This window comes from Penicillium brevicompactum (assembly GCF_028827555.1).
Source record: "Penicillium brevicompactum strain IBT 35665 chromosome Unknown utg000005l_segment0_segment0, whole genome shotgun sequence".
Classification (NCBI taxonomy): domain Eukaryota; kingdom Fungi; phylum Ascomycota; class Eurotiomycetes; order Eurotiales; family Aspergillaceae; genus Penicillium; species Penicillium brevicompactum.
In genome coordinates this window covers 1,918,525-1,945,498 of record NW_026623208.1, presented here as the reverse complement: position 1 = coordinate 1,945,498, position 26,974 = coordinate 1,918,525, and the positions used below count along the sequence as shown (strand labels likewise).

At 49.1% G+C, this 26,974-nt stretch overlaps 13 protein-coding genes across 13 annotated transcripts; 7 read left to right on the top strand and 6 right to left on the bottom strand.

The window, feature by feature from the left end:
* Positions 1-26: 26 nt before the first annotated feature.
* Positions 27-1,087, top strand: N7506_006566 (Short-chain dehydrogenase/reductase SDR; the record flags this gene model as incomplete). The annotated part of the gene is made up of 2 exons (XM_056955859.1): positions 27-674; positions 734-1,087. 2 exons carry the CDS (start codon positions 27-29, stop codon positions 1,085-1,087), a joined length of 1,002 nt encoding a protein of 333 aa, XP_056810193.1.
* Positions 1,088-1,251: 164 nt separating this feature from the next.
* On the bottom strand, positions 1,252-2,151 carry N7506_006565 (N-acyl homoserine lactonase family protein; the record flags this gene model as incomplete). Its single annotated transcript, XM_056955858.1, has 1 exon — positions 1,252-2,151. One exon carries the CDS (start codon positions 2,149-2,151, stop codon positions 1,252-1,254), a length of 900 nt encoding a protein of 299 aa, XP_056810192.1.
* Positions 2,152-2,572: 421 nt separating this feature from the next.
* Positions 2,573-4,346, bottom strand: N7506_006564 (fungal specific transcription factor domain-containing protein; the record flags this gene model as incomplete). The annotated part of the gene is made up of 2 exons (XM_056955857.1): positions 2,573-4,228; positions 4,299-4,346. The coding sequence occupies 2 exons, from the start codon at positions 4,344-4,346 to the stop codon at positions 2,573-2,575; spliced, it is 1,704 nt and encodes a 567-aa protein (XP_056810191.1).
* Positions 4,347-4,770: 424 nt separating this feature from the next.
* N7506_006563 (SIMPL domain-containing protein) lies at positions 4,771-5,460 on the top strand (the record flags this gene model as incomplete). Its single annotated transcript, XM_056955856.1, has 1 exon — positions 4,771-5,460. The coding sequence occupies one exon, from the start codon at positions 4,771-4,773 to the stop codon at positions 5,458-5,460; it is 690 nt and encodes a 229-aa protein (XP_056810190.1).
* Positions 5,461-5,521: 61 nt separating this feature from the next.
* On the bottom strand, positions 5,522-7,781 carry N7506_006562 (Zn(II)2Cys6 transcription factor; the record flags this gene model as incomplete). Its single annotated transcript, XM_056955855.1, has 3 exons — positions 5,522-6,484; positions 6,537-7,545; positions 7,630-7,781. The coding sequence occupies 3 exons, from the start codon at positions 7,779-7,781 to the stop codon at positions 5,522-5,524; spliced, it is 2,124 nt and encodes a 707-aa protein (XP_056810189.1).
* Positions 7,782-8,236: 455 nt separating this feature from the next.
* N7506_006561 (Dabb family protein) lies at positions 8,237-8,700 on the top strand (the record flags this gene model as incomplete). Its single annotated transcript, XM_056955854.1, has 3 exons — positions 8,237-8,255; positions 8,307-8,535; positions 8,607-8,700. 3 exons carry the CDS (start codon positions 8,237-8,239, stop codon positions 8,698-8,700), a joined length of 342 nt encoding a protein of 113 aa, XP_056810188.1.
* Positions 8,701-9,465: 765 nt separating this feature from the next.
* Positions 9,466-11,588, bottom strand: N7506_006560 (uncharacterized protein; the record flags this gene model as incomplete). Its single annotated transcript, XM_056955853.1, has 6 exons — positions 9,466-9,987; positions 10,056-10,404; positions 10,457-10,917; positions 10,989-11,099; positions 11,159-11,400; positions 11,456-11,588. The coding sequence occupies 6 exons, from the start codon at positions 11,586-11,588 to the stop codon at positions 9,466-9,468; spliced, it is 1,818 nt and encodes a 605-aa protein (XP_056810187.1).
* An 844-nt stretch (positions 11,589-12,432) lies between these two features.
* N7506_006559 (uncharacterized protein) lies at positions 12,433-14,183 on the top strand (the record flags this gene model as incomplete). Its single annotated transcript, XM_056955852.1, has 3 exons — positions 12,433-12,724; positions 12,777-13,876; positions 13,950-14,183. 3 exons carry the CDS (start codon positions 12,433-12,435, stop codon positions 14,181-14,183), a joined length of 1,626 nt encoding a protein of 541 aa, XP_056810186.1.
* A 1,451-nt stretch (positions 14,184-15,634) lies between these two features.
* N7506_006558 (uncharacterized protein) lies at positions 15,635-17,036 on the top strand (the record flags this gene model as incomplete). The annotated part of the gene is made up of 5 exons (XM_056955851.1): positions 15,635-15,781; positions 15,847-16,222; positions 16,270-16,387; positions 16,447-16,514; positions 16,567-17,036. 5 exons carry the CDS (start codon positions 15,635-15,637, stop codon positions 17,034-17,036), a joined length of 1,179 nt encoding a protein of 392 aa, XP_056810185.1.
* A 590-nt stretch (positions 17,037-17,626) lies between these two features.
* On the top strand, positions 17,627-19,074 carry N7506_006557 (acyl-CoA dehydrogenase; the record flags this gene model as incomplete). Its single annotated transcript, XM_056955850.1, has 3 exons — positions 17,627-17,721; positions 17,805-18,650; positions 18,708-19,074. The coding sequence occupies 3 exons, from the start codon at positions 17,627-17,629 to the stop codon at positions 19,072-19,074; spliced, it is 1,308 nt and encodes a 435-aa protein (XP_056810184.1).
* Positions 19,075-19,647: 573 nt separating this feature from the next.
* Positions 19,648-20,517, bottom strand: N7506_006556 (bZIP transcription factor; the record flags this gene model as incomplete). Its single annotated transcript, XM_056955849.1, has 1 exon — positions 19,648-20,517. One exon carries the CDS (start codon positions 20,515-20,517, stop codon positions 19,648-19,650), a length of 870 nt encoding a protein of 289 aa, XP_056810183.1.
* Positions 20,518-22,739: 2,222 nt separating this feature from the next.
* On the bottom strand, positions 22,740-24,349 carry N7506_006555 (uncharacterized protein; the record flags this gene model as incomplete). Its single annotated transcript, XM_056955848.1, has 4 exons — positions 22,740-23,693; positions 23,749-24,042; positions 24,113-24,170; positions 24,225-24,349. The coding sequence occupies 4 exons, from the start codon at positions 24,347-24,349 to the stop codon at positions 22,740-22,742; spliced, it is 1,431 nt and encodes a 476-aa protein (XP_056810182.1).
* Positions 24,350-24,838: 489 nt separating this feature from the next.
* N7506_006554 (uncharacterized protein) lies at positions 24,839-26,247 on the top strand (the record flags this gene model as incomplete). Its single annotated transcript, XM_056955847.1, has 2 exons — positions 24,839-24,852; positions 25,194-26,247. The coding sequence occupies 2 exons, from the start codon at positions 24,839-24,841 to the stop codon at positions 26,245-26,247; spliced, it is 1,068 nt and encodes a 355-aa protein (XP_056810181.1).
* Positions 26,248-26,974: the final 727 nt, after the last annotated feature.

The window sequence follows — 26,974 nt, the reverse complement described above, 5'->3', positions numbered from 1 at the left end:
CAAAGTGATAATCTTGGTTTTCAGTCATGGAGGGGACCATAGTGATCACCGGCGCAACCGGCTCGCTCGCGCTCCAAGCCATACAGCAAATTATCTCAATGTACCCTTCGATAAGCATCATTGCGACCGCCAGAGACCCAAAAGCATCACCAAAGAGCCCTTACTTGCTCCAGCTCGAGGAAACCCGATCGCATCATGGTGCCAGCAAGTTTTTGATCGAGTATCTCGATCTGAGCTCGATCCCAGAAGTCCGCGCATTCACGAGCAAAATTGTTGGCCTGGTCGATTCTCAAGAACTTCCTCCGATAAAAGCTATATTTTGCAACGCATTCACATGGTCTTTGGATGGTCTTCGATTCTCGAGTGATCGCATGGAGTCTACGTTTCAAGTCAATCATCTGGCGCACTTTTTGTTGGTCCTAAGACTTTTGCAGAGCATGGATCACGAGCTAGGTCGTATAGTCATGTTCAGCTCTGAGGTTCACGACCCCGAAAATATCAATCCTTTGTCCAAGCTGGGGGCAAAGCTTCCCACCAACGAGAATCTTGATCAATTGATCAAGCCGGGACCCGACAGGATTGGATCTGAGCATGACATGGGCTGGCGGAGATATGCCAACAGCAAACTCGCCAATGTGATGTTCATGCAGAGCTTAAACAAGCGACTCCAGAAGGTAAGAGCAGCTAGAAGGTACCTTTGAAGGATTAAAATAATTACTAACAACACGCCTAGAGCCCAAAGCTGAGCAAGATCACGGTGACCGCCGTGGACCCAGGTGGTCTTGTCGAATCCCGCGCACATGAGGCTCAGCGCACAATCAACCGAATACTTTTCTGGCTTTTTGCAATGATGTTGCCCATCGTCAATGTTTTCACGAACAAGCTTCGATCCAACGCCAATTCAGCCAGGGATGTCGTCGCGCTGGGTCTGGGTCCCGAGTTTGCGTCCAGGCGAGGTCACTTTAACGGAAGAAGAGCCCAACCACCTGCCCGGATCAGTGAAGACGACGAAAGATGTGAGGCGCTTTGGAAGGCTTGTTGGAAGTGGGTTGATATGAAGCAGAGTGATACTTGTGTTTCCGCATGATTATTAGCAAGGTCATAACAAACGTTTTCAAATTCGGGAATAAAGAGCAGTACACGCATGTCACATAATTTCCACAACAATCAATCGCCGAATTAACTGTAATAAAAGTATCAAATAATCAAATAAGTAACTATAACAGCTCTCAAACAAGACTGCAGAGTGCTCTATGGTCGATAGACTACTCGCTCAGCAAGTAATCGAGGAGTATTGACATCATGACTAGGTAGAACCACCACATCAGTGGCTTTGGCATATTCCTTGATGGTCTTCAATGTCTGAAGCGCACGCATGGGATCATCATTGATACCGTCGGGCTGCTCCTTATCTAGAAGATCCAATCCGTAAGTCGCGTCGCCAGGAAGGAAGTAAGTGACTTTATATTCTCCAGGTCCATCATTTCCGTAGACCACCAGACTAATATGCCCCGGGACATGACCTGACGTATCGACAATTTGTATTCTTCCATCTTTGGTCACAGGATAAGACTGTTTCCAAGGTCCAAGTGGAGTATCATGGAGGTCAACGACGAGCGGAGACCAGTCTTGAGGCCAGTGATTGGGAGTAGCACCTTCCATGCTTGCAAAAACGGGATGTTCTCCAAAGGCTTGCCAGTGTTCGCGGCTGATATAGACAGGTAGATTGGGCGCTTCTGCGACAAGGTCTTCCAGCCCACCCGCGTGATCATTGTGGAGATGGCTTAGGATAACCGCTTTGAGATCGGTTGCTTTGATTCCGTGCTCATGAAGCTGCTCTAGAATTCCATCGTGGTGTTCGATAGTAAATTGACTGAGGAATCCATTGAAGAAGGCAAGTCTTGGGAGATATCCCGGGTTGTTGCAGCAGGGAGATTGACCGGTGTCCATGAGGAATAGACCTTCGGGATGGCGAATCAAAAATACACCCACTGGTAGGGGCTCAGTCCATTCTCTGTCCAGAAGTGATCGGATACGCCGAAATAATCCAAACTTGCTGGCTGGCTGTGAGCGCATTGAGGGTCGGATGCGGACGGTTCCGGTAGTCATGAATTCTAATTGCACATCGCCGCCATCTGGGATAGATGACATTCTGGGGATTGAGCTTCAGTGTTGTTCCCTCGTGAATGAAAGTTGAAATAACGTGAGAGCCCTACCGCAGACGTTCAATAGTCAAAGTAGACTGAAAAATCAAACGCTAAGTTGATGGCTTCTCGGCTGTTACGGGATAGCCGAACCTCATTTTCGTGAGAGCCGAGAGGCTGTAGATCGACTTCACCCGACAGAGAAGAGCGCAAAGATGGCACTCACAATGGACGAATCTGAATGAGATCAGGATAAGGAGACACATGGTAGATATTAGATGTGTCCAAGTTCCTTTTTTTTCTTTCTCACTAATAGACCCTTCCTAAAGATCCGGATATCGATCGGCGCATCAATGATCTTTATACACCCCCATCTATCTCTAGCACATGATACCCCACAATGCTTCTTGATTACTTTGTACATTTGACTAGACCTCCATAAGGGGTTCCAGTAAGAAGAGCGACCAATCGACTGGCCAATCTTGCCCTTCCATGCTATCCATGGACAAAGCAGAGATGTCGTTCAGGTTGTCGGTTCCGACTCTGCTTGAAGATAAAAGATCAAGCATTGGACAAAAACTCAAGGGAAAAGAAAACAAGTTTGCCATTTCCTTTCTTCTTTCGTCGGGTATAGGGCTTGAATCGTCAGCTTGAGGAAACATGCTTGTGCCAAAACTGCCGAGACTGCCGATTTTGCCGCGAACCATAGACGCGGACGTATGTTTCTTGCTCATGGTTTCCAGCACCTGCTCACAGATGTTGAGTTCGTGCGTTCGGTGAGGGTTCAAGAGATCACTGTCACTGAAAGCCCGTGGGATTGCGGCGACAAGATTTGCCCAAGAGTGAATGGGGAGCAAATATTGTACATCCTCGTGGTATAGAATTTCCTCGTACAACCGAGAGATGCAAGATGAGGCAACCATAGAAACATGTTTCAGACACGGTGAGCTATCACGTCGACCGAGTGAGCAGGTTAAGATCACAGTCACCAGATAGAAGATGTAGAGCTCCACCATAGGGCGATTGTAAGCTTTTCTGGTATCCGCCTCGAATAAATTTAGCTCAATGGGTAGGAGTTCTCTCCACATTTTCAGCTCGTCAAGGGCATGATACACTTCGTGTTGTGGAGTGTTCTGATGCCTTCCGAGATCTATGGCTTTTCTCAAATGCACACAAAGAGAAGCGAGCGCACAGAAAGATGCAGCTCCCAGCTCAGTAGGGTTCTCAAAATCAGTTTTCTCAGGCAAGGGGACAGTGGTTTCCTTCAAGGGGAACATCCCAGGGCGCCCACAGCATGCCATCTGAAGTGTATCATTTATGAAAAGATACCACCAAATTCTTCGTAATCTTCCGGGATGTGTGAATGAACTGTATGCGCCAACCTCGTGTAGGTGCAGTTGTATGCCAAGTCGAATAGCCATACCGGTCCATTGCCACGGGTTGTCCAGTGTTATTGCATCGGGGGCATATGGAAGCCAGGTTCCAAGAACGCATAGAGCAGCAAGCATGTGAAAGGGGTTTGGGTCCTGATGAAGGAACAACAATGTTTTCATTCGTCCATATATCGAGAACGAGGACCAATCCGCTGAAGGTTCCATAGGCTGTCGCATAGTACTACCGGCAAAACATAATGCTTGCTGCAACAATACAGAGTTCGGAGTTTCGGACTGCCCGTGGTCAAAGACTGGCACGAGATAGAAGAGCTCACGGAAGTAAAAGTCGGATAAAGCCTGGGCAATGACTGGAGGCGGGAGTCGACATGCCTGACTTGTGTCTAAAATGAGCGCACTTCCTTCTATGAAAGTTGGCTGCCTGGAGATGTCAGCTCCGTTGACTGGAATTGAACAGTTTGGTGGCTGATTTCCTAGAACACTAAACGATGATGATGAATTTTCTTGCGAGATAGTTTCTGGTTCTCCAGCGGCGATCGATCGAGCAGGAGATACAGCGGCAAAATTAGACCCAGCAAGTGAGGTACGAAGCGCCTTCTGCTTGCGTGAACCAATGTGAGGTTGACATTCGTGGCCTTCATGTTGACACCGGCTACAGGCCCCACCTGGTCGATCTTCTAGATTGCATTTCACCTGTGTGATCTGTTAAAACTGCAAAGAATTGATTAGAGGCTTTCAGTACCTTGCGACCGTGGCATCTTACGCACACAGCACGCGCTCGGCGCTTGTCTGACATTGGAGCCCTCGGCATGGAGAGATGTTGGCGGAAGAAAGTGTTTGCCGACCGCCGACCGTCTTTGCCGCTGTTAGCCGTAAATGACGTCATTCAAAATCGGTAAACAAACACAGCCGAGGTCACTTATTGTCGACAAACGTCCGGAGTACATGGCTCCACTGTTGAGGTACATTCTGATCGCTCCTGCTAGTTATGTTTTTGATTAGTTCTCTGAATGTGACAGAGATCTCAGATGTATCCACCGTTTGCCTCACATCCTACCCCACAGGAGCTGCAGGGCTGTGCCAGGTGGCGATGTTGATCTATTGCTGCCTGTAGTTACATAGTGGACCTTGCAAAATTCAACTCCGTGCTCCCTATAAGATCTTCAATATTCATACTTCTCTCTATTTTCTTTTCACAGCTTGAACCTTGTACTCTCAAATCATTAAACACCAACATGGCTCCCCTCAGCATCAACGTGACAGGTACTTCATCCGTCAGTCACGCACCAGAGAGATGCACCCTCAAATTCTGCATAAAAACCAATGGTTCACAGCAAAATCAAGTCGCCCAAGATGTTACTTCCGCGGCTAATGACCTCCAACATTGGTTTAAACAATTCCACTCACCCGAGGAAGCTTCCATAACCGACGAAGCACCCGTGACCAAATTCTCAACCTCGAACATCAAGGCGTGGAAAAAGTCAAGAGATGACCGCGACAGACCTGTCGAAGATCCACATTACGCCAAAATCACATTCACGGCCATTTTCCGTGATTTCTCCACAATGGGCAGAGCTGTCAGTGCACTTCTAGCCTACCCGAAGGTCGAGATCGACTCAATAGACTGGAGTCTCACCGATGAGACCGGGAAGCGGCTTTCTTCCGAGGCGCGCAAGCTAGCATTGCGTGACGCCATTCATCAAGCGGATGACTTGTCCGAGGTTCTCGGCCGGGATGTTGTTGCCGTGGAGGTGACCGACTCGGAGTATCCTGCTGCACCGCGGGCGAGATATTTGATGACTACTCAATGCGCCTCAGGCTATCGAGATGACTCTCCTCAGCTCGATCTTACACCCCAGGAGATTGATGTCAAGTCTTCTTTGCAGGTGAAGTTTGAGGCTGTGAACGGCCGTGACACGAATTGATGGATGCGATCAGATTGATTCTCTGGTAATGTACATAATATAACCTGGCAATTGAGAAAGTTCAACGCGAGTTAGCATTGAAAACTTCCCACATGAGCGTATCGAAATCAGGAGCGCCTCCAAGGTCCATAAAGCCGCCAGGCATAGTATCGTTCAGCCAGCTCATGGAGTCGATGTTGGGATCGTAGTCATCCATGAAGGGATTATATGGAACATTTTCAACACCGGAATCTGGCCTAGGTGGCGGAATTAGGTCCATTGCTTGAACATTTTGTGCCCTCGTTGATCTTCCGGTGCTAGAAACTAATTGGTTCGTCCCCGGTCTGCTCTGGATTGAAGAGGACTCCAGGCTCCGCATCCTGATAAGCCTTTGAACAGTGGCACCAGACAACTCGTGTATGCAGTCTCTTGCCCGTTTTGCTTCAGTCCAGTATTCACCAATACTGCTTAAGATATTCAAGCTGATATTCGTGTCAGCTACCACTTCGTCTATCTGAACCTCCGAGGCAACACGGGGAAGCCTCCACAGACAATGAAGCATAATCAGGGTGCTCAAAAAGATTGAATGAACAACGAGTCGGCTGTAAAGTAGAGCTTCCTGTCGGTAAAGCCCTCCAAACTCACGAAGAAGATGCACAGCATGATGAAAGCATTTACCAAGCATCTCTTCTGAAGGATCAGGAATTCCGGGACTCGGTCGGAGGATCAGAATCATCATTTCGTGGTACTTGCACTCGCAGATCTTCACTATTGTGTCGTTTGGGGGCGCAGATGGTATATCTGCAAGCCATGATTTCAAGCGATCAATCATATCTTTTTGCCATAAGTTTATGTCTGCCACTGGGGGATAGGCATATCGCGGGGTATCTCTGCAAATACTGTGCATGACATATTTGATTTCCGAGTTGATTTGGGCCAGCTTGAACAAATGAATCGAAAAGGTGATGTGGGAGGTCGATGTGCCTTCGGAGCTCGCTGTGGGTGCTGGTTCAAGAAGACCATTGTCGGAGACATTTGACGGTAGCTGATAATCCTATTAGGTGCTATTGGTCGATTGATTCGGGGTCGACACTTACCCGCAGCTCACAAGCTTCATCTCTGACCCCAATTGGTCGTCCCATCATCGTCCCTAATGTGCGATCAAAGCTGTAAACTACCCAAAAGATACGTGTTCTCATTTCCTGCTCCAGGTAGGATATGGGAAACGCGGAAGATGCGCGAATGTCACGTTGCAGACCAAGGTCTATCAACGAGCTTAGGCATTGATAATTCAAACTCCACACATTGATATCGCAGGAAGGATTATGGAGGCCATAGACCATTAGTAGTAGCAAGCTTTGCAGTCCTTGTAGAGACCCCTCTGCACATGCGAGTTCGAAGTGCCCTGTAGCTGCTGTGTAATACCCCTCAGCTGGAAGGGGTATGCGAAACCGCCTGGAAAGATCTGAAGCCGATATGGCGAGGACCATGTAGACGTGGAAGGCATCAACAGGGTCGTGACTTGCAGAGGAATACATGCGTTCCAGCCTGTCCAGATGGGAAGGCTCGTGTAGAAATGGATATACCAAATGGACTGACGTGAAGAATTTTGAGGTTAGTTCCATGGCATCTTCTTTACGGCTGGGGAGTTGTGCCGGGGTGTTGAAAAAGTCTGACGACAGAGACATAGGTCGAGTAGAGCCTCCATCATTGCCTTGGACATTGTCTCTAGGTGGTCCTGCTCGTCGACCAGCATTTGAAAAGACAAGATTTGCGAGAAAATATCCACTCGAAGGGCCGATGTACCTCGGCTCTCCCCCGGAGGATAGGGAGACAAGCCCGATTTCATGAGCTGGTCTAGATTGAGTTCGAGGTAGCAGCGAGTCCGTGGAGTCTGATGGCTGCTCATGATGAGGCGTATTTGATCGCTGGGCCCCGGTATCTTCTGGAATTGCCGACTGAAGCTGGGTGTCCCCCTCGGTGGGCTCGAGGAGGGAGATGTCTGACAAGTCTACTTGCGGACCATCTTCTGGGCGAAACGTCGAGTCGCGCTCTTTGACAAAAGACTCTAGCCATTGTAATCTCTTTTGGAGATTCGCGATGTACCTGAGATGTTTTCAGTGTCTTAAGGCATAAGACGAACCCACAAAAGGTTCAGGAAAGATCTAATTTCTGCAGAGTGCCACTTACGTTCGGCTTACCTCTTGCTTGCCGTCGTTCACACAGGCGACGCTAGCCTTCTTGCAAGATGCACAGCGGGGAAGATCCCCGTCGCAGCGGATCTTCCGTCTTTGGCATCTTCGACAGGCGGCGCGATTCCGAGACCGGCGTGGAGAATCCATCGAGGGAGGGAATGCGATGCGCTAGAGACAAATCCTGCATACAAAGAATGAGATAAGCACTCTGAACAAAACACTAGCAGGAAGAGATGGATGAACTCACGGCATCTGCCTGGAGCGTGAAAGTGTAGAAAGAAGGACGTCTGGGGAAAGTTCGGTTGGGACGGGAAGCTTCCGCTCCCAGCCGAGCTACAGAAATTCTATGTTGACCTCACTGCTTCAAAAGAAGCTCTGTAATATATAATAATCCACACAAAGCCACATCTACCATTGGATTGCTGTAATCTACCAATAGGCCAGACAAAAAAGACAGTCACTTGGACACCGTTGAACGTCTCCGAGGCTCGTAGACCCTTAAGCTTGGCAGACGGAAGACATCCGTCGGGCGCGTCATCTAAAAGGAACCACATTCCGGGGCGAGAGAGTTCCCCAAAATCACCTCAGGTCTCTTCTTCAAAATGACTCTTGTCCATATTGGTATGGTGGCACTCCAATAGACGCTCGGAAAATTGGCTGACATACCTGTAGTTCTCTTCAAGTTCCGCGCCGATGTTGCCGACAAAGTGAAGCAAGAATTCCTGACGCAAATCAAGACTCTCAAGTCTCTTCCCTGTGTCAAAAGCCAAAGACTTGTTGTTGGAGGTCCCTCTATTACAACTCCAATCGAAAAGAGCAAAGGCTTCGAGTACGCTCTCGTGAGTTATCACGAAGATCGCGCTGCATTGGCCGAATATCAAGCAAGCAGCGAGCACGAAAGGTAAACTTCGAGAGACAATTGCATTTGACCGCGAGTACATGAAGGCTGACTGCGACATGTTTGGTAATCAGAGTGACGGGTACATATTTCATCCCTTACAAGGAGGATCTGATTCGGTTTGACTTTGAGACGGAACACGCCGATGAGGCTGTCCTAGGATTCTGACATACCCAAAACGCCAAACCATGCAAAAAACAAATGTTCCCCCCATTCAATTGATATCCAGGTTGTCTGTGAAGACAAATGCGGTATGACCTTGCTGGGGACGAGGATATACAGATACACGCGAGACGGCGGAGAAGCGAAGTCGTGCCAGGTTTCTTTAGATCTCATCTGTATGGATTCAGTCAGTCGAAAAGCAAGATTCAAAGTGGACAATTCAAACAATGCTTACGGGATGAAGTCCTCATTTCCAAGCCGCAAAGAGCGACTGGGAAGAACACACAATGCATAAATCACCGACGTGCGAACGATCTGCCAGTATTTTCAGGCGTGACGGAAAGCCTGTTGCAGCGCCTCGGTGGCCATGTTCACAAAGGATCTGTAAACGAATGAGACCACGACCGTGATCGCAATAGTTTGCACCATAACTCCCAAGAGCATCAACATAGTCTCGATATCGTACAAGGCCGGCATGGTCACTTTGAGTATGGAAATTTGAGTGGGATTAAAAACGATCTGATGCTTCTGTAGTAGTAACTCAGGGGTTATTTGCGTTTCGCCGTCAGTGGGATAGGGGTGGTATATACCTAGTGAGTGTCGCGTGAGAATGAAGTGGAGTGGGTGGTGTACGAGAACGACTCGAGAACTTTGTGAGAATATGGTGAAATTCACGAGTGTGTTGTTTACAATCTTGGGAAAATACGTGTGCCCTTTCCAAGATCAAACACATGATGGATACTGCTTATGTCGTATTCTATGTCGCTATTATCAAACGCCGAGATGTCTTCTCAGCTCTTTCAACATATCATCTCCTGTAGTGCGAGAAGTCATCCTCATCATTACGTGCTGATCAGGGCGAATTAAGATTCCACCACCATTTGACAACTCCACATCCAACACATTACTTTTGGCCAAGTCGAAGTCTTCACCAAGACGCCAGATGTTGAGCTCAAGTCCAATCGACTCACAGTGATCCACAAAGCTTGACAAAGGCACGAGCGGCTGGTCTCGCCCAAGAATCAGAGTCCAGGAAAGCGGACCACAGAGATCCAAAGTACTCCATTGACGGGAATCTATCTCCTCCTCGGAAAGTTCTTTAACATAGGAAACGTCGACTGGCTCTCGCGGAAGAGCAGCATGTCTACCTAGCTTCTCAGCAGAGATAGGCGAGTTGTGAAATTTGATCCACGCATGAGGCAAACGTGCCCCTGACACGAACTTTGGCGAGTAATAAGATGCATGAGGTGGTGGATTGACAAAGCCATACACATACCCGATATGCAGCTCAAGCTATAAAGACGGAGGTTAGAGCCAAATTCTTGTTGTCACAGATGCAAGCAAGGGACGATGTCACGCACGTTGTCAAAATGCTCCCGCTGTCCCTCAATACCTGCTATCACGTCCGCATGTTGTTCTGGATCCGCCAACGCATCCTTCATATTCTTGCGTGCTTGTACAACATCTTCTACACCTGCAGTCCTCAAGCTTTGCAACAGCGCGAATATCTCCTTACCATTTTTGACGCTCTGTTTGGAGTATGAATCTGCAACACCCCGCCTTTCGGATGTGTATGTCGAAAGGATTGCTGGGCTTGCGATCTCCCGGTGAACCAGGGCAATCTTGTACGCCAGATTGTGGACATCTGCGAGACCGCAATTCAGACCGAGCCCGCCAGTTGGCGGGAATGAATGAGCGGCATCACCGGCACTTAAACAACGTTAATTTGGTTTCACAGGCGAAATGATTTCAGGCAACTCACAGGAAGATATTTCCTTCCTGGAAGGTGTGTGCAACTTGCCGTCGGAAGACCCAAGGTCGAAAGCTGAGAATGTCGAATGGCACATCATCCTTACCAATGGCTCCACGAATCTTCTCCTTACACAGCTCTTCCGTCCAAGACTCGACTGGATTCTGCTTCACATCGACCTGGCTGATATGTACCTGAGTACCATCGAGATCATATCCGATGATGAAGCCTGCCGCAATCGGGTCCATGATCCAGTAAAGCATACCGACGCGATCATTGACGACTGGCCGAAGATTGGCGTTGAAGTGAATGGTCATCATCGTTTGGTCCGAATCCTCACTCTCCGAATCGATGCCGAGCAATTCACGAACTTTGCTCTTGCGACCATCACAAGCTATAAAGTGTCGCGATGCTACCTGATGCAACTGTCCACTGGCTCGATCCTCTATTGTCGCACGAACCTCGCGTTCAGTCTATCCATGATCCAGGGTCAGTCATGTCGACTACCTACTCGAATGGGCATATCAGAAGGTCGGTAACTCACTTGGTCTACAGCATGGATGCTGAACCCTTTAACCAGGGTAATGTTGGGATCTTTGCTGATTTGGTTTGTTAACTCTTGCTCCAGGACTGGTTGAGGAATGTTGTGTATCATCTTTTGTCCCAAATCAGTATGGGGTCCGAAACCATTGTTTGACAGATATCCAACAATACCTCTGGTGTATCATCCAAGACCGCAGGATCCATACGTTCATAGGGAATCCTGCCAATCAGATCACCGGAAAGATTGGTGAGAAAATTGACCCAAGAGCTGTCATTCCGTTGAGTGCCCAATTGGCGAATCCGCTTTTCGCCCAGTCCATATTGTCGCAAGATTTCCAGGGTGCGGGGGTTGATTGCGTGGGCCTTGGGGGCTGCCAATCGTTCAGGATAACGCTCAATGATCAATGAGCGAACTGCGCGAGACTGTTAATAACGAATACCAAGAGCAGCTACAGGGAGATCATGTACCCCCGAGTCGAGATAGTAGAAGGGCCTGCAAGAGGCCCGTTGGCCCTCCGCCAACAATAAGTACAGGAATGAAGCTTGGTAGGCCGTGCGTACCCCCAAGCTGATGGGAGGCAAAATCCCGCGAGGGTGCCATGTTTGTCTTCAGGTGGATGTCTATGATTTGGTTTCAATTTGACGAGAAGAAAATGATCGTATGCGCAGTAAGAGTTTCCAATCGCAACCACAAAAACATCCGCGGCTCACTCAAGGTACATATAGGTGACGGGATTTCCGAGCGAAGAGCAGACTCCGAATACGGCCGGGCCGCGAGAGCCTTCAACCATTCCAGAAATTCAAGACCTAATTCAGTAAGCTTGCCTGGCAAGGATTTCAAATAGACTCGTGGGAGTTTCTGATGAAGTGGAATCTTTGAGGACCGCCCTCGCGCTAAAGAGCAAGAGTGTGACTGAGCAACGCATCCACGGCGCAACTAGTCGCGGAAAGTTTCATTAGACGGGGGCCACGTAAACTCCAGAAAGTCGCATAACTATCAACGAATGGCGTTGTTTGCGGGGCCGAAATGGTATGGCCCCAGGGGCTAGAGGGGAACTAATTGCTTTGGACACGCACAAGGTCTGTTATTACGACAGCCCCAACACCCCTGCCCAGGTGGGATAACAAAGTGGTGCTTTAGATTTGGGCCTCTCATTGGCTGCGAATACAGGGATGTCTGCACGACAAGGTCAGAAAAATTAAAAAAGATAATTTGAGAAGTCTACCGGATTTCCCGAAGTTCGAATTATGTTAACACTTGATAGGGGATGGACAAAAGTATGGTGATTGCCCAGGTGGTATAATAACGACAAGATCCACGTTGTGATTCGCGCCGTCCACGGGTGCCCAGAGTCGTTACTAAGTATTGTTCACTGTTTGTCACACTCATTCGACGTTCCTTTTTTTTCTCATTCATTCTGTGGGCTTGTATGAGCACTCTGATAATGTCAGAAAATCCACCTCGCGAGTCCGACAAGCGTGTCGAAGACAGACTCCATGCTGCACCTGGAACTGAGATACTCTTTGACAACAGCGACCATGGAAGTATCTCCGATCGGCTTCACCAGCTGAAGCATCGATCGAGCGGGGATGGACACATGCTTCTAGTCCCCCAGCCGTCACTCAATGATCCGAACGATCCTTTGAGCTGGTCTACTATGAAGAAAAGCCTGACTTTGTTCAACGGCTGTTGGTTTGCATTTATGGGTGCAATCACAGGTCCTATCATGGCAGCTGGTATGTTACTTGAATGTTCCATGTCGGTCAATAGCTCTGACAGATGTTTCAGGAATGAACCAACTCGCTGTGACCTTCGGCAAAAGCCTTCAGGAGCTCACATACGCAAATGGTGCTTGCTTGATCAACCAGGGCGTGTGGAACTGCGTATGGATGCCATTTGCTGTGAAATATGGTCGCAGGCCAGTCTATCTCTTCTCGAATATTCTTATGGCCATTGCCTGTATCTGGCTGGCCATTGCATCGGACAAGACCTACACCGTTTTCATTGTGGGTCGTGCTTTTCTAGGAGCCTTCCAAGCCCCCATCGAGTCAATCGTCCCATCAACAGTGACCGACATGTTTTTCTTGCATAACCGAGGTGAGCTGGTGGCTATCTACGGACTTGCTGTGCTGGGCGGCAACGAGCTAGGACCTATGTTCTCAGGGTTCATCGTGCAGGCTCTTGGGATGGGCTGGGCATTCTGGATCGTGACCATCTTTATTGCCGCTAACATTGTCTGCATGTTCTTTTTCATGCCCGAGACCAAGTACACTGGACCTCGCCCCGATCCGTTCCGCGCAAGTCAAGCAGGCGAAGAATCCGACTCAAAAGAGCAGGTTTGGGTTCAGGAAACTAGGACTTTGCGCAAGAAGACTTTCGTGGAAGAGCTGAAGTTCTGGAATAGTGGAGATCCAAATGTCAATCTCTTCCATGTGTTCCTTCGTCCATTTGTTCTGCTGGCATACCCCACTGTGATCTGGTCATGCCTCATATACGGAATGGCTCTGAGTTGGAACGTCATCCTCGGTGCCTCCGTGGCACAGCTATTTGCACCACCTCCATACGGGTTCAATTCCAATGGCCAGGGTCTCTTCTTTCTATCGCCGTTTATCGGTTCTCTTTTTGGTGTCTTCTTTTCTGGGCCGGGGGGTGATTGGATTGCCACATTCTTCACCAAGCGCAACAATGGTATCCGGGAACCGGAGATGCGACTGCCCACTTGCCTATTGGCGGCGTTTTTTACTTTCTTTGGGGCACTCTGGTTCGGACTCTCGTACGAGCGTCAGATGCATTGGGCGATGCCGATTGTGGGGGCAGGTATACTTTCGGTAGGAAGTCAAATGGGCACTACGCTGGGAATGAACTACGCCCTGGATTGTCACAAAGAGGTACGAATCAAAGCTGACCCGGGTCACCCAATTTGAGGTGCAAGCTCGCTAACATTTAACTTTTGATCTACAGCTTTCTGTCGAGATCATGGTCACTATCGCCGCTTTGAAGAGCTGCATTGCGTGGATCTGGACCTGGGTCATTAATGACTTTATCACTGCCAGCGGCGTGCTTAGTGTTTTTATGACCGTGGCCGCAATCAACGTGGCAGTATACCTAGCATATATCCCGTTCTATCTCAAGGGCAAGGAGATTCGAATTTGGCTGCACCAGAAGGATATGCTTCGGGCTGCGGGTCTCATCTAGGAACCAATTGGCCATGGAAAGCCATTCTGTACCTGGAATCTACAAAGCTTCAGAGTATATCCTGTTTCAAGGGAAATAGCGGAACTGTCATTTTCTAGCGTAGTCTTGATTCCGTGGTCTCATTATAGTTCGAGAGAGTTCTGAATAGAGTTCTCACGAGACCAAATCTTAAAACTGTCGGACCACTACGCGAATTAGCCGAAATATGTTACGAAGAGCCTGGAGGATGATAACTGTACCAAGCAGAGTTACAAATTCGTTGTATGTGACTATAGTAGATGGGTTTAATTTATGTGCCGTCCCGTCTAGTGTAGCGTGAACCAGGGTCATTGAGTTTCGCTCTCGGCCCCCGGATCATCTCGCTAGTGGCGGGGGCTAACTCGGCTCGAGGGCGCTAATCAGTGGGGACCCGTGCCCTTAGATTGCGCGCCGTGGCTACAACGGTATAGTCCCGCCAAAGCACATGCAAAGTGTCCTAGTCAACCTATGGGATTGTGCAATATGGAAATTATTAGATGGCTTATTCCTCTCTCAGCTTTGTGTCACTCGAAATTTGAAGTAGAATCACAGGTACATGTGCGCACGACCATAGGGCGATCATAGTTTGTGCTCAACACATCTCGATGCGCGTAAGATTTGCAAATCGATCGTCGTCTCGTAGGTTTTCGAGATGGAGCCGAACTTTTTTTTTTCTTTCCACTTAATCAAATCCACATTCGTACATCCATGTCAGTCACCTCTTGGCAAATTGATGGAATATTAGTCTACTACCCAATGTTGACCAAAGGCCGACAATGGCATGAGACATTTCATTTCGCGTCGCTGTAAGTATTAGGCCATACTCTACCTACCTTCTAAATAGAAACCCAACTGGGCAACATAACCGACAATCTAGAATTCTTTTCCTTTTCCACAGACGGTCAACATACCATGTTAATGAGAGCCGGGGCCAGCCTCGAAGCAAGGTTTGTCTGTTTGGCTTTCAGCCAATGAGAAGCACCCAAACATCACATCCATGCTGGAGGGCACAAACACAACACTCGCGACAGGGATTGGCTCGAGAAGATTGAGAAATTTCTTTTTAGTTTCGGGTCCTAGCTTCGGAACAATTGCGAGGTAATTAACTTCGATGATTATGGACACGCGACAACCTTCCAAGGTCGAAGCACCTTTATTGGCTTAGATGGCTGAAGTGTGATGTGCGTGTGCGTGTGCGTGTGTGTGCTGGTATGAGAGATGCTGTCTTCCACAAGGCAAACAAGGGATGGCCCCTGTAATTTGTACACCGTGAGGCTTTTTCCAAATTGCGGAGCACTTTCCACTGAATATGCAAAATGAGCTGTTAATATAATGACTTTATCCTGGACCTTTTCACTTAATCATCCATACTTCCTAGTATTGTCGTGCATATCGACCAAGTGCAGGGAGACGCGCCCGCTTTGAAGCCGCAGATGGCTGACAATAATGCTGCCCTCATTCTTGCAATCTCTTGGACGGAGACTTGCATTGGGCTGATCCTTTTCGCGCTGCGGTTTGTGAGCAATTGGAAGTTCGTGGGCCGGTTCCGATGGGATTTTGCTATCGCTGGCTTGACAGTGGTAAGTATGGAGAGTTAGTATAATTATTTCCTTTCTGGTTGCAAGCTGACATGAGAACTGGATAGGCGACTGAGACCACAGCTCAGGTGTTTCTGCAGCTTTCAGTCAATGCTGGAATGGGCCAGCATATAAGTGCTCTCTCCGACGACGGTATAGTTCTAGCGTTGAAATGGTCGTGGGTATTTCAGCTGCTGGCCATCGCTGCTAGTATGCTGGGTAAGCTTGCAATTCTTGCTTTTCTGGTACAGATCCGTGGTCGCCACGAGAAAAAACCATGGCTGTTGATTGTTCTTGGAGTGCTTATTGGAGCGATCAACATTGCCGTGCTTGGAACTATCCTCGGCCAGTGCCAGCCAATGCACAAATTGTGGGATGACTCTGTGGAAGGAACTTGTGATCCAGGGCGCAAGATTAATCAGAACTATTCGTTCTTCCAAGCCAGTGAGTCAAGGTCTCGGCGGCTGTGTAACCGCATGCTGATCTCGAAGGCTTCAATTCATTCACTGATGCGGTATTGGCAACTTACCCGGTCCATCTCTTCTGGAAGCTTCAAATGAAGTTGAGGATCAAGATAGCCTTGTCTATACTGATGGGACTGGGATGGATGTAAGCTATCATCATTCGAGTCTTGGGTCTCACTAGACCGCGCTGACACCCGAATCTAGAGCCGCAGTTTGCTCCGCTGTTAAAACATACGAGCTCAAGGCGCTGACCGAAACAACAGACATAACATGTATGTTCTTGAATTGCAACGCCAGATCATTACTGACCTTTTCATTTTCCAGGGGCTCAATCCTCACTCGTGATATGGGCGTCGACAGAAGCGTGGATCGTCATCGTTGTGGGCTGCGTGCCGCCGATTCGACCTCTCATGGAAAGAGTCCTCCAACGCCTCGGTCTGACCTCTAAGAAAACATCCACGCCGTATCAATATCGCAACTCGAGCGGAAACGCAGCCTATGGCACGAACAAGTCCAACCCTACCAGCCATACTCATTTCCAATCCAATGCTTACCGCGGAAAGACCTTCGGTGGCGAAGATGACGACCCGGGCTGGATGGAGCTCACGGCGACCGAGGGGCCAAATGGAAGCAAGGAACACATTGTTAGCGGATCCAGAGACGTGGTCATCACTACCGACATTGTGACTCGGTTCGAGGATATGGAGAACCATGCCGGGCCGTCATCGGGCGATGACAGTATCTCGGGAGAGGACTTGATTCGACACAACACCAACGACAGGAAAGGTGTTTGATGTAAGATTGTGAGAGATGCAATTGTATAGGAAAAACTCAGCCTTTGGAAATACATAGAGGGCAATGATGGGCGAGTCCCGTGATTTGCAAATATGCGGCGAGGACTCGATGTCCACATAATACAACACATATTTAGCCTGGTGATAATAAGACGCTCGCCAAACATTTCAAAGCTTCCTGCTTACACTAATTACATATAACTAACTAAATTGACTGATTTCCCAAGACACATTAACCCAGACTTCCCTTGCTCGTAGGCTTTCACATGTCTTTTTGCCTCGTGTGCTTTCCCCAGGCTGTAGCTCTCCGTGCTGATATGGCGAGTGAACATCGCCACCTCCAAGGTTGTGGACACATTCAACTCGTATAAAAGTCCAAGCAGATATAGCGATTCGCAGTGTAAGTATCCAATGGGTAACTGGCCGAGCGGTATCGAAGTCATCCTCGGTGCAACTTGACAAGCCCCACTTTTGCGGTCCCCGCGAATCCCCAGCGCCGCCGGTAACCGAGGCTCACCGCGACCCTTGTGATTAAGACCTTCACGTTCCTCCTCTTCTTTCCTCTTCACATCCCACTCTAATTATTCACCATGGCTTCTATTATTCGCGCGTTGCGGCCTTTGTCGCGTACCCCCTCAGTCCGCTTGGCGGGCAAGCGGCTAGCTCCCGGCCGACCCATCCAAAGGTACCGTGTCACCATTCCCACGAGTCTTGCTTGCCAGAAAGCTCAAGAACCGCCTTTGCTAACCAGAATCTTGATTCTTTTAGTGCTTATGCCTTCTCTACTACCCCCCTCCGACGGGACGCCGACGCCGAGCTCACACCCACACCCATCACCCTTTTGTCCGACACGGAATCCATGATGTCCGAGATGGTCTCAAAGTTCGCACAGGAGCAAATCGGCCCCAAGGTACGGGACATGGATGAAGCTGAGACCATGGATACAAAGATTGTGGAGCAGCTCTTCGAGCAGGGTATTATGGGTATCGAGGTCCCTGAGGAGTACGGCGGTGCCGGCATGAACTTCACCGCGGCCATCGTCGCGATTGAGGAGCTTGCACGCGTCGACCCCAGTGTCAGTGTCCTGGCGGATGTGCACAACACCCTCGTGAACACTGCGATCCTCAAGTACGGTGATGCTCAGGCCAAGCGCACATGGCTCCCCAAGCTCACTACCGGCACCGTTGGCTCCTTCTGTCTCTCGGAGCCTGCGTCCGGCTCCGACGCCTTCGCCCTGCAGACGAAGGCCGAGAAGACCGCCGATGGTTATAAGATCAATGGCTCCAAGATGTGGATTACCAACTCCATGGAGGCGGGTATTTTCATCGTCTTTGCCAACATTGACCCCAGCAAGGGCTACAAGGGCATCACTGCTTTCATTGTTGAGAAGGATACACCTGGATTCTCTATTGCGAAGAAGGAAAAGAAGCTCGGTATCCGTGCTAGCAGCACCTGTGTGCTCAACTTCGATGACTGCGTCATCCCCAAGAGCAACTTGCTCGGCGAGGAGGGCCAGGGCTACAAGTATGCTATCAGCGTGCTGAACGAGGGCCGTATCGGTATCGCCGCCCAGATGACTGGCCTGGCTCTTGGCGCATGGGAGAACGCCGCTCGGTAAGTTTTCCTTTCAATCTGGATTCACCGACTCAATTGACTGACCTGAAAACAAAGATACGTGTGGAACGACCGTCGCCAGTTTGGTGAGCTGATCGGTAACTTCCAAGGTATGCAGCACCAGATCGCTCAGGCATACACCGAGATCGCAGCTGCACGCGCTCTTGTCTATAATGCCGCCCGTAAGAAGGAGGCTGGCCAGGACTTTGTTCAGGATGCCGCCATGGCCAAGCTTTATGCCTCCCAGGTCGCTGGCCGTGTCTCCAGCTCCGCCGTTGAGTGGATGGGTGGTATGGGCTTCGTCCGTGAGGGCATCGCCGAGAAGATGTTCCGCGACAGCAAGATCGGTGCTATTTACGAGGGTACCAGCAACATCCAGCTGCAGACCATCGCCAAGCTTCTCCAGAAGCAGTACACGCAATAGACGGTGCGATAATTGATATCTATTGCTATTTATAAATTGTTCCAAGATGTGCATCATTGGGCGCATCACTTTTGGGAGGTGAATCTATTATCCTCTTGAGGATACACAGCACGTTGAAAGCCATTGTTGATCATGGCTTGGACTGGTTCTAATCCCGCGCTGTGTACAGACGCCAGTGTATATATAAGATAGGATCGGCAGCGAATTGCCAGCTCAATCTACAAACACAACCTCAATATGTCCACTCGTACGGATCAGTCGGTGCTTTTTTTGCCAATCTCAAGTGGTTGGAACGGCTGACAGCCTGGAGCACGTAGATCGAGAGTGGGACCGGAACATGTCCGACAGGATATCCTATCCGAGGCGGAGATCATTTCCACTTTGTCTTCACGACAACCAAGCTGACACATGACAAAAGGTATGATGCTGTTTATAACATTGATCAGTCTTTGGTTGAGGATGTCGGGATGGGCAAACTTGCCGTATAAAGGCCTTGTTTTTAAGCTTTACGCTTGCTACAGGCATGCCCACTTTTGTGGACACCACCGCGCCTTGCCTCGGCTTCATGATTGTTCATGATTGAGATGTCCATTGAGGATTGTAGTCATACCCTTCACTCTGTTGTTGTTGCTGCTGTTGCGGCATTTGTTGCGGGTACGCTGAGCCTGAGGGTTGGAAGGATTCGGAGGTTGGTTGGGATACGGAACTGGCGTTCGGCATAGAGAGCGATCGGCTGCCATAAGAGGGTTGAGAGAAGGGAGGAGCAGACTGTTGTTGGTCTGTTGGGCCACCGAAGCTGATATGAGGTGCTGTGCCAGGGATCGAGGGTGGAAAAATGCGCTGTCCTTGATGAAGCTGGCCGTCTATCACGTACGAATCCATGCGGCTGGGATATTCTGGGTTGGAGGATGCACCCAGGGATGGTGATCTCGCGGAGGGGTATTGTTGCCAGTCATGCTGATGAGAAGCCCGACTCGACGCCGAAAGGGCTGATGGCGTTCTGGGGTTCGAGGATGGGGCAAAGTGCGGCGATAGCAAGGTCCCTGCTGTGGAGATCTCGGATGGAGTGTTGCTCTGGGCGCCCTCCATAGTCCAGCCACTTCGAAAAGGACCCATCGACTCACTGTCGGCAACGTATTCCGGTCGCCCAGTGAGAGAAGCTATCTGTTGCTTCAGACGACTCATTTCTTCTTCCAGCAATGCATTTCGTTGCATGACTTCATCGAATCGATCGGTTCGGAGCCTCATCTCCTCGATCTGTGACTGAAAGGAGGCAACTTGAGCCTCAAGTTGCTCTATATGTTCCTTCGTGCGCTGGCGAATAGATCGTTGGGCTTCTCGATCGTTGGCACGTTTCCGCTCGAGCTGTTCCGTGGATAATGTGGATACCTTTCTAGTCCCCGAGCGTGACTCTCGCCTCCTGGGAGGCTCTTGGGAACTCATAGCAGCCCGTTTTCTTGTCTGAGGCTGAGGCTGAATACCAGACGAGTCCCAGCCAAGCTATCCTCCCCCTGTCCAATATTGTTTCACACAGAGGGCTCTCCGTCAACCACCATGAATGCAGCATTCAACACGTGTAACTGACTTCATATGGGGGAAGAGAACGACAGTTCAATTATTCGCAAGGATCGAGAGTGGGTGGCTTCAGACTATTCCGAGCCGAGCAGGGATTAAGGAAAATAGCGGCAGGCCGTGCGAGTGCAAGGCTGCGTTGGCCTCAATAGAAAATGAGGCTATGTAAGAACATCAACTGCCCCGTCTATGTCCATCCGGAAAAACGTTTTAAATAAGGATATGGTGTCACCCCTCATCTCCGGATCGCCCGCCAACGCGCCAGGCCAATCTCCCGATGATGCGGCGAAAAAAGACAGATTGAAAAGGATTTGCAACCGACCAATGAGCGTTGGCAAATAGACGAACCGTGTGGGTATGTACAAGCTATGGCTATAGCGGCTTTCTCCCAGCCACTACGGTGGATGGCCCCCATCTCGAGATCCGCTTTTTTTTGATTTTATGCGAGCATACAGGTGCCGAGCTCTCGATGTCACTGTCACTTAACGGCATGAGATAAAGCCTTTTCCGATTCGATGTCTGGGCAGCACCTCGTGTTGGGCTTCGATTTCCCTTCCATCCATCTTGTGTGTTGGCTCGCGCAGCTTCGCGCAGCTTCGCGACATGCGATGACCCCATCGGGTGGGGTCGAAAAAAGGCACTAATTTGACAGTCTCGCGGCTTTGTTCCAAATTTTCAACTACTATTGAAACACCAATGTCTCGATTTTGTGCGCGTTGCTCCATCGGTCTACGGCCGCCCCCGGGTCTGTGGCTGCACAACAAGTCAAAAGGGCGGATAGAAATTCATTTCGGCCCCCAGATTCTTGAACCCCGTCGAGGTACCCGAGGCTCTTCTTTTCCCAAACTTAAAGCAAAGATCGGACCCTTGGGTTCACAGGTTGATGCCCTCCAAGGACTTGAGATGTAACAGATTCCCTTTTGAGGCATTGCCCACCCATTGTGGACCACATTTATGGCACATCAGATCGAGAAGATCGATCTCTTCGGTGACCATCGGCGGACTTATCACTACCCTGCTGCAATCATGTGGCTTCAGCTTTGCTGGCACCATAAGGAGCCGCGAAACGCCGTATTTCGATCGCGCTAATAAACGTGGTAACGGCGGGAAAAAGAATACAGCCTCCCAGGGCTGTTTAATCTAACCCGCCAGCATGCGAAAATATCCCCACGAGACAACCATTGGTGCTCGCAGTCAGGTTCTCAATATTCAAACCTCGAAGACTATTGCGGTGGCATTCAGGCCCGTAATATAGAGCGAGAAATCCTATACTCCGTACCATCGCCGATTTAGACACGGTCCTCTATCAATTACTAATTGAGTATAAACGGCCCCTTGGCGCTCGCGAATCTCTCCACTTTACGTTCTAGACACAGTTGGTCCGGGCTCCCCGGCCGATCACTTCGGATGTAATACCGGGTTTAGTATAACGGCACCATGTTGACACAAACGTCTGGAAGTTAGGCAGGGGCATTTCTTAGGAATTTGGTTAGCCCAATGTTTCAGGTCCAAGGGGACTTTCGTTGAGAGGATAGCGTTCCTGGAACTGCATATCCTATCCATCCAGCTGCTGCCAATTGGTCAATTATTTTGGTGCACCAACTATGGAAGGGCTAATGCGCCTAGCCTTACTCCGTAGCCGGGAGCATTCGCGGCCTACGTCACTTGCGGTTTATCATATGCAGCGACGTCGATGTCTTGTTGGGAGAATAAATTGTTGTAAGTATTTGATCTGGGGCAATTCAAGGCTGTTCCCGGTTGTGAGTCAATTTCATTGTGCTGCGACCGATTGCCGAGGTCTGAATGTGAGAGTCGACGGTAGGATGGATCAAGTCAAACCAGTGGCCCGTTGAATTTTGGAATCAATGATAGCAGATCATGGTACCATGCCATCCTTGTCGCGCGATGTCCCGGCCGGATCTCTGAAACTCGTCATGGGGTAGGTCAGGTACGTCGCTTGCCTGCATGCCTCTAGTTTGCCGAGCTACCCAGCTCTCCATCTTCCCTCACATCACGCAATTTAGTACACCCTGCTCCCACGGTACAATCTTTCAACTGCAAAACGCATTTGATGGCAATCTTTGCAGACCACGTCACAGCTTTGCGCCAATATTGACGTGAATAGACTTGATACTGGAATATGTCAACAGTCCAGCTTCACCCAATTCCCGCCCAATTCCACTCTGCTTGACACCCCCAAACGGAGTTCGTGAATCACTGTCGTTGCTGCTGTTGATCCATACCGTTCCGCTTTCCATCTTCCGGGCCAATCGATGACTGCGTTCAAGATTTTGGGTGAAAATGGCGCATCCAAGACCATACGGCGAGTCATTGGCCTTTTGAACAGCCTGTTCTTCCGTCTCAAATGCTGATATGACAACCACTGGTCCAAAAATTTCCTCTCGGGAGATGATCATATCGTCTGTGACGTCGGCAAAGATTGTTGGAGGTATGAAAAAGCCCGACGCTTTTTTGTCTGGTGGTGCTCCACCTAAAACAAGACGAGCACCTTGTTGGACACCAGACTCAATATATGATAGCACTCTGTCATATTGGGTCTTCGAGATTTGTGGCCCTTGAAATGTGTCATCATGAAATGGGTCACCGACCTTACTCGTAGTTTCCGTGTATTGCCGAAACGCTGCGATGAACTCCTCATAAACATCTTTTTGCACAATGATCCGACTGGTACCGGAGCAAATCTGACCTTGATTGCTCATGATGCCAGCATGTGTCCATTTCACTGCTTGTTCCAGATCTGCGTCTTGAAAAACAAGTAACGGAGATTTGCCACCAGTCTCAAGTGTGACATTCTTGATATTTGATGCAGCCATTGCCATGAGGTTTTGTCCAGTGACTGTGCTCCCCGTGAACGCAATCTTATCGATCCCTGGGTGGCTCGCAATTGCAGTTCCGGCCTCCTCTCCTCGACCATTGAGAATGTTCACGACGCCCGGAGGAAAACCTGCTTCCTTGATCAAGTTGGCAAAGTACAGAATGCTGAGGGGAGTGAGCTCAGATGGTTTCAGGACAACCGTGTTTCCACACTGCAAATTGGTCAGATTCAATGGCAAAATGACTTATCCAGAGCTGTTGACTTACAGCTAATGCCGGTCCGAGCTTCCAAGCGGCCATCATGAGGGGATAGTTCCACGGAATGATCTGTCCACAAACACCAATTGGCTCCCGTACTGTATACGCAAACTTGGTTGCGCCACCTTCGATGACCTGACCATGGAGTTTATCGGCGAAGCCAGCAAAATACCTCAGACACCCTACCACTTCCGGAAGGTCCTCATTCAGCGAGACAGAATACGGCTTTCCATTGTCCCATGTCTCAAGTGTCGCCAGGTCTTCCATGTGCTCTTGGACGAGATCACTCAATTTTCGGATCAGCTCTCCTCTGGCGGAGGGATGCATGTCCACCCAGTTAGGTTGCAAAAAAAGCAGCTCTAGCTGCTATCACGGCGATGTCGACGTCTTCGGCTGTAGCGGCTTGCACGTATGCAATATTGGTCTCATCTCTGGTGAGCTAGGTCAGTGGTTTTCTTCTTTCTCTCGGAGATAACATTACTTACGCTGGATTGATACTTGTGATACTACCACCCTTCACTGCCTTCACCCATTTGTTGTTGATAAACAATCCAGTTGGTAATTCAATCCTTCGGCCATTTGGCGCAGTCACCTGTACCGTTAAAGACATTGCCAGGGTATCAATGGCTTTTTTTTTCCCGCAGCAATTTGATCCTTGAGGTTGAAAGAAAATATGAAAACCTCGAATCAGCTATGAAAAATCAAGCATGTCTTAAGGCTCATCTCCCCAAGGCTTTTACCTCTCAAAATCCTGCCAGAATCTATGAAATCATCACGTGAGGCTATACTTCTGCTGCTGGGACCCATAAATATCAGGGCAACCTCCAACCAGACTGCACTTCGCCAGACTGCATTATCAAAATCTCTATCAACCATCCTATTTTGGATTAGCGCAGTGGGGTTGGCCGGCAAGATTTCATCAATGCGGTCACAATATAGAAAGGAGTAAGGAATTTTACCACTTCGCCCTCTAATATTAAAAAATTTGTACCTCGCTTTAGAAATGTCGGAGAGCCTCACCTTGCTCATGTCACCTAAAGGTATCTTTGACCGGTTATTTGGTAATGCAATGCTTATAGTAATTTTTAGGTTGCTCAACATGTCGAAGAAGACGTATCCAGTGCGATCTTAGCTTGCCCGGCTGTAAGAAATGTGGAAAACGTAACCTCGAATGTCCCGGGTATGGAACGAGGCTCAAATGGGACCAAGGAGTTGCTAGTCGGGGCAAATTAACTGGAAGATTGATGCCCAGGCATGATGCCCCCTTGGTACCACGGCCATCCCCGGAGGTCCCTTTGATGATACCACCCTCTCTCCTCTCCTTGTCAACACCGCAACCTCCTCATTCATTAAAATTGCTCAACTGGTTTGAGCAAAATGTGGCACATAGACTGGCGTGGATTGATGGACCACAGAACCCATGGCGCCAGCTAATTCTCCCCTCTCGCTGAAAGCTCCGAGACACTTTTCACATCTCTTCTCGCACTAGCGGCGCATGATCTGGCCTCCCAGTACCCCAACGATGACCCCTGGTGTGAAACCTTCAGAAATATCTCCGATGCTCATTTAAATAAAGCTCTGGTCCTGCTGGCACAGGAGCTGGGTGACTTGACCCGCTTGCCTCCAACGCAGACAAGCTCAGTCACAACATTCCATCTGACTTTAGGGTCTGTGATGATGATCTGCAACAGTGATTTATTGAAAGCGCAAACATCAAGATGGCGTGTTCATCTGCTTGCTGCCCGTGAAATCATATTGGCTGGAGCAAATCGTTCGAGCATGCATCATCCACTTTTTCGGGTCGAAAAGTTTCTCCTGCAAGAGTTTTACTCAACATCCGTGTGGACGAATCTCACGAGTTTCAATCAGATCGATGATATCTTACTGGACCCGCCGACAAGCAATGAAGACGCCGTGCTGGTTGACTTTGTCCACGTCATCCACTCCATAACCCAACTAGAGCGCCTCAAGACTCGCTCTCGGTTTTCAAATCTACCACCACCATCCGCATTCCAAATTCAAAACATTCATGCACGAATCGAATCGGCCAAATCACATTGTTTGCACGTCAACCAAACTATCTATTTTTGGTCGGATATTGAGCGCCAGGACTTCGAACTGGTCGTGCGGATGTATTACTACGCTACACTGATATACAGTACTCAAGCACTATCCGAACTACCCACAGCCGACAAAGATAAAAGTTATGCCCGTGATCAAATCCTAGACTGTCTACAACGGCTGTCCCACACTCGAAACAGATTACATTTCACCCAAGATCTCGTTTGGCCTCTTTTTATTGCTGGAACAGAGCTCCGCGGAGATCAACTTGGCCAAAAAATCATCGAGAATGGCTTTAAGACTGTGATAAACTTGAGCCGGGCCTTGGATCGGTCTCGTGTTCTGTCGTTTCTGAAGTCTTGGTGGCATACGTTCGGGGACGATGTGGTGTCCTGGATCGATTTTGCCAGAGCACAGCCCTCGCAATGCAATTTCCTCATAGTTTAGCCTGATTCGAACTATATCATTCCAATACCTCGAGACAAAGGGTCGGCGGCCTGGTTCCAAGGTTGCGTACCCTAGGTACCTAGGTCTATAGCGGCCAGTGCCAATTTCTATATTTCCGACACAATAACATTCGATTGGTATTAATTTTACGGAATTTACTCTTGGGTTGGTTCAATCAGTATCTTTTTGGATATCTTTTTGAACGTCTTTCTGGGTATCTTTCTATGAATTTACCCAAGTATCTTTTTCTACGCCCCCGTAGGGAGCTGTACGCCTAGATCTTCTCTTCCAGGCTACCGTTATAACTATAACCTCTTCTAGGAGATCATTAGACTAGACCAGAACGGTACTTGAAATACCTAGGTACTAAATTAAACCTGGCTGCTACAAATCTACGTACCCGGGACGGTTTCCAAGGCGTATTGTATTGTCTCAATAATTTGTATAAAGTTTCCTGCTTGGTTTTTAGATTTTATTCCTGACAACTACTAAAAGAACATCTACTCCACAGCTTCGCCTGCTCCAGAGAACCACACCAAAGCCGACTACACGCAACCTTTCATACGTTGCACACAAAATCACATCCCATCGACAACTTCACACTTCGTCAGCATTGTGTTCTCCCGAAATGGCATTCTGGTCGTCCCTTAAATCTTCTGCTCTTTTTGCTAATGGCAAAGGGCATTGGGGAGAGTGTCATTCGCCACCTTTGATATCAAAGGAGAAC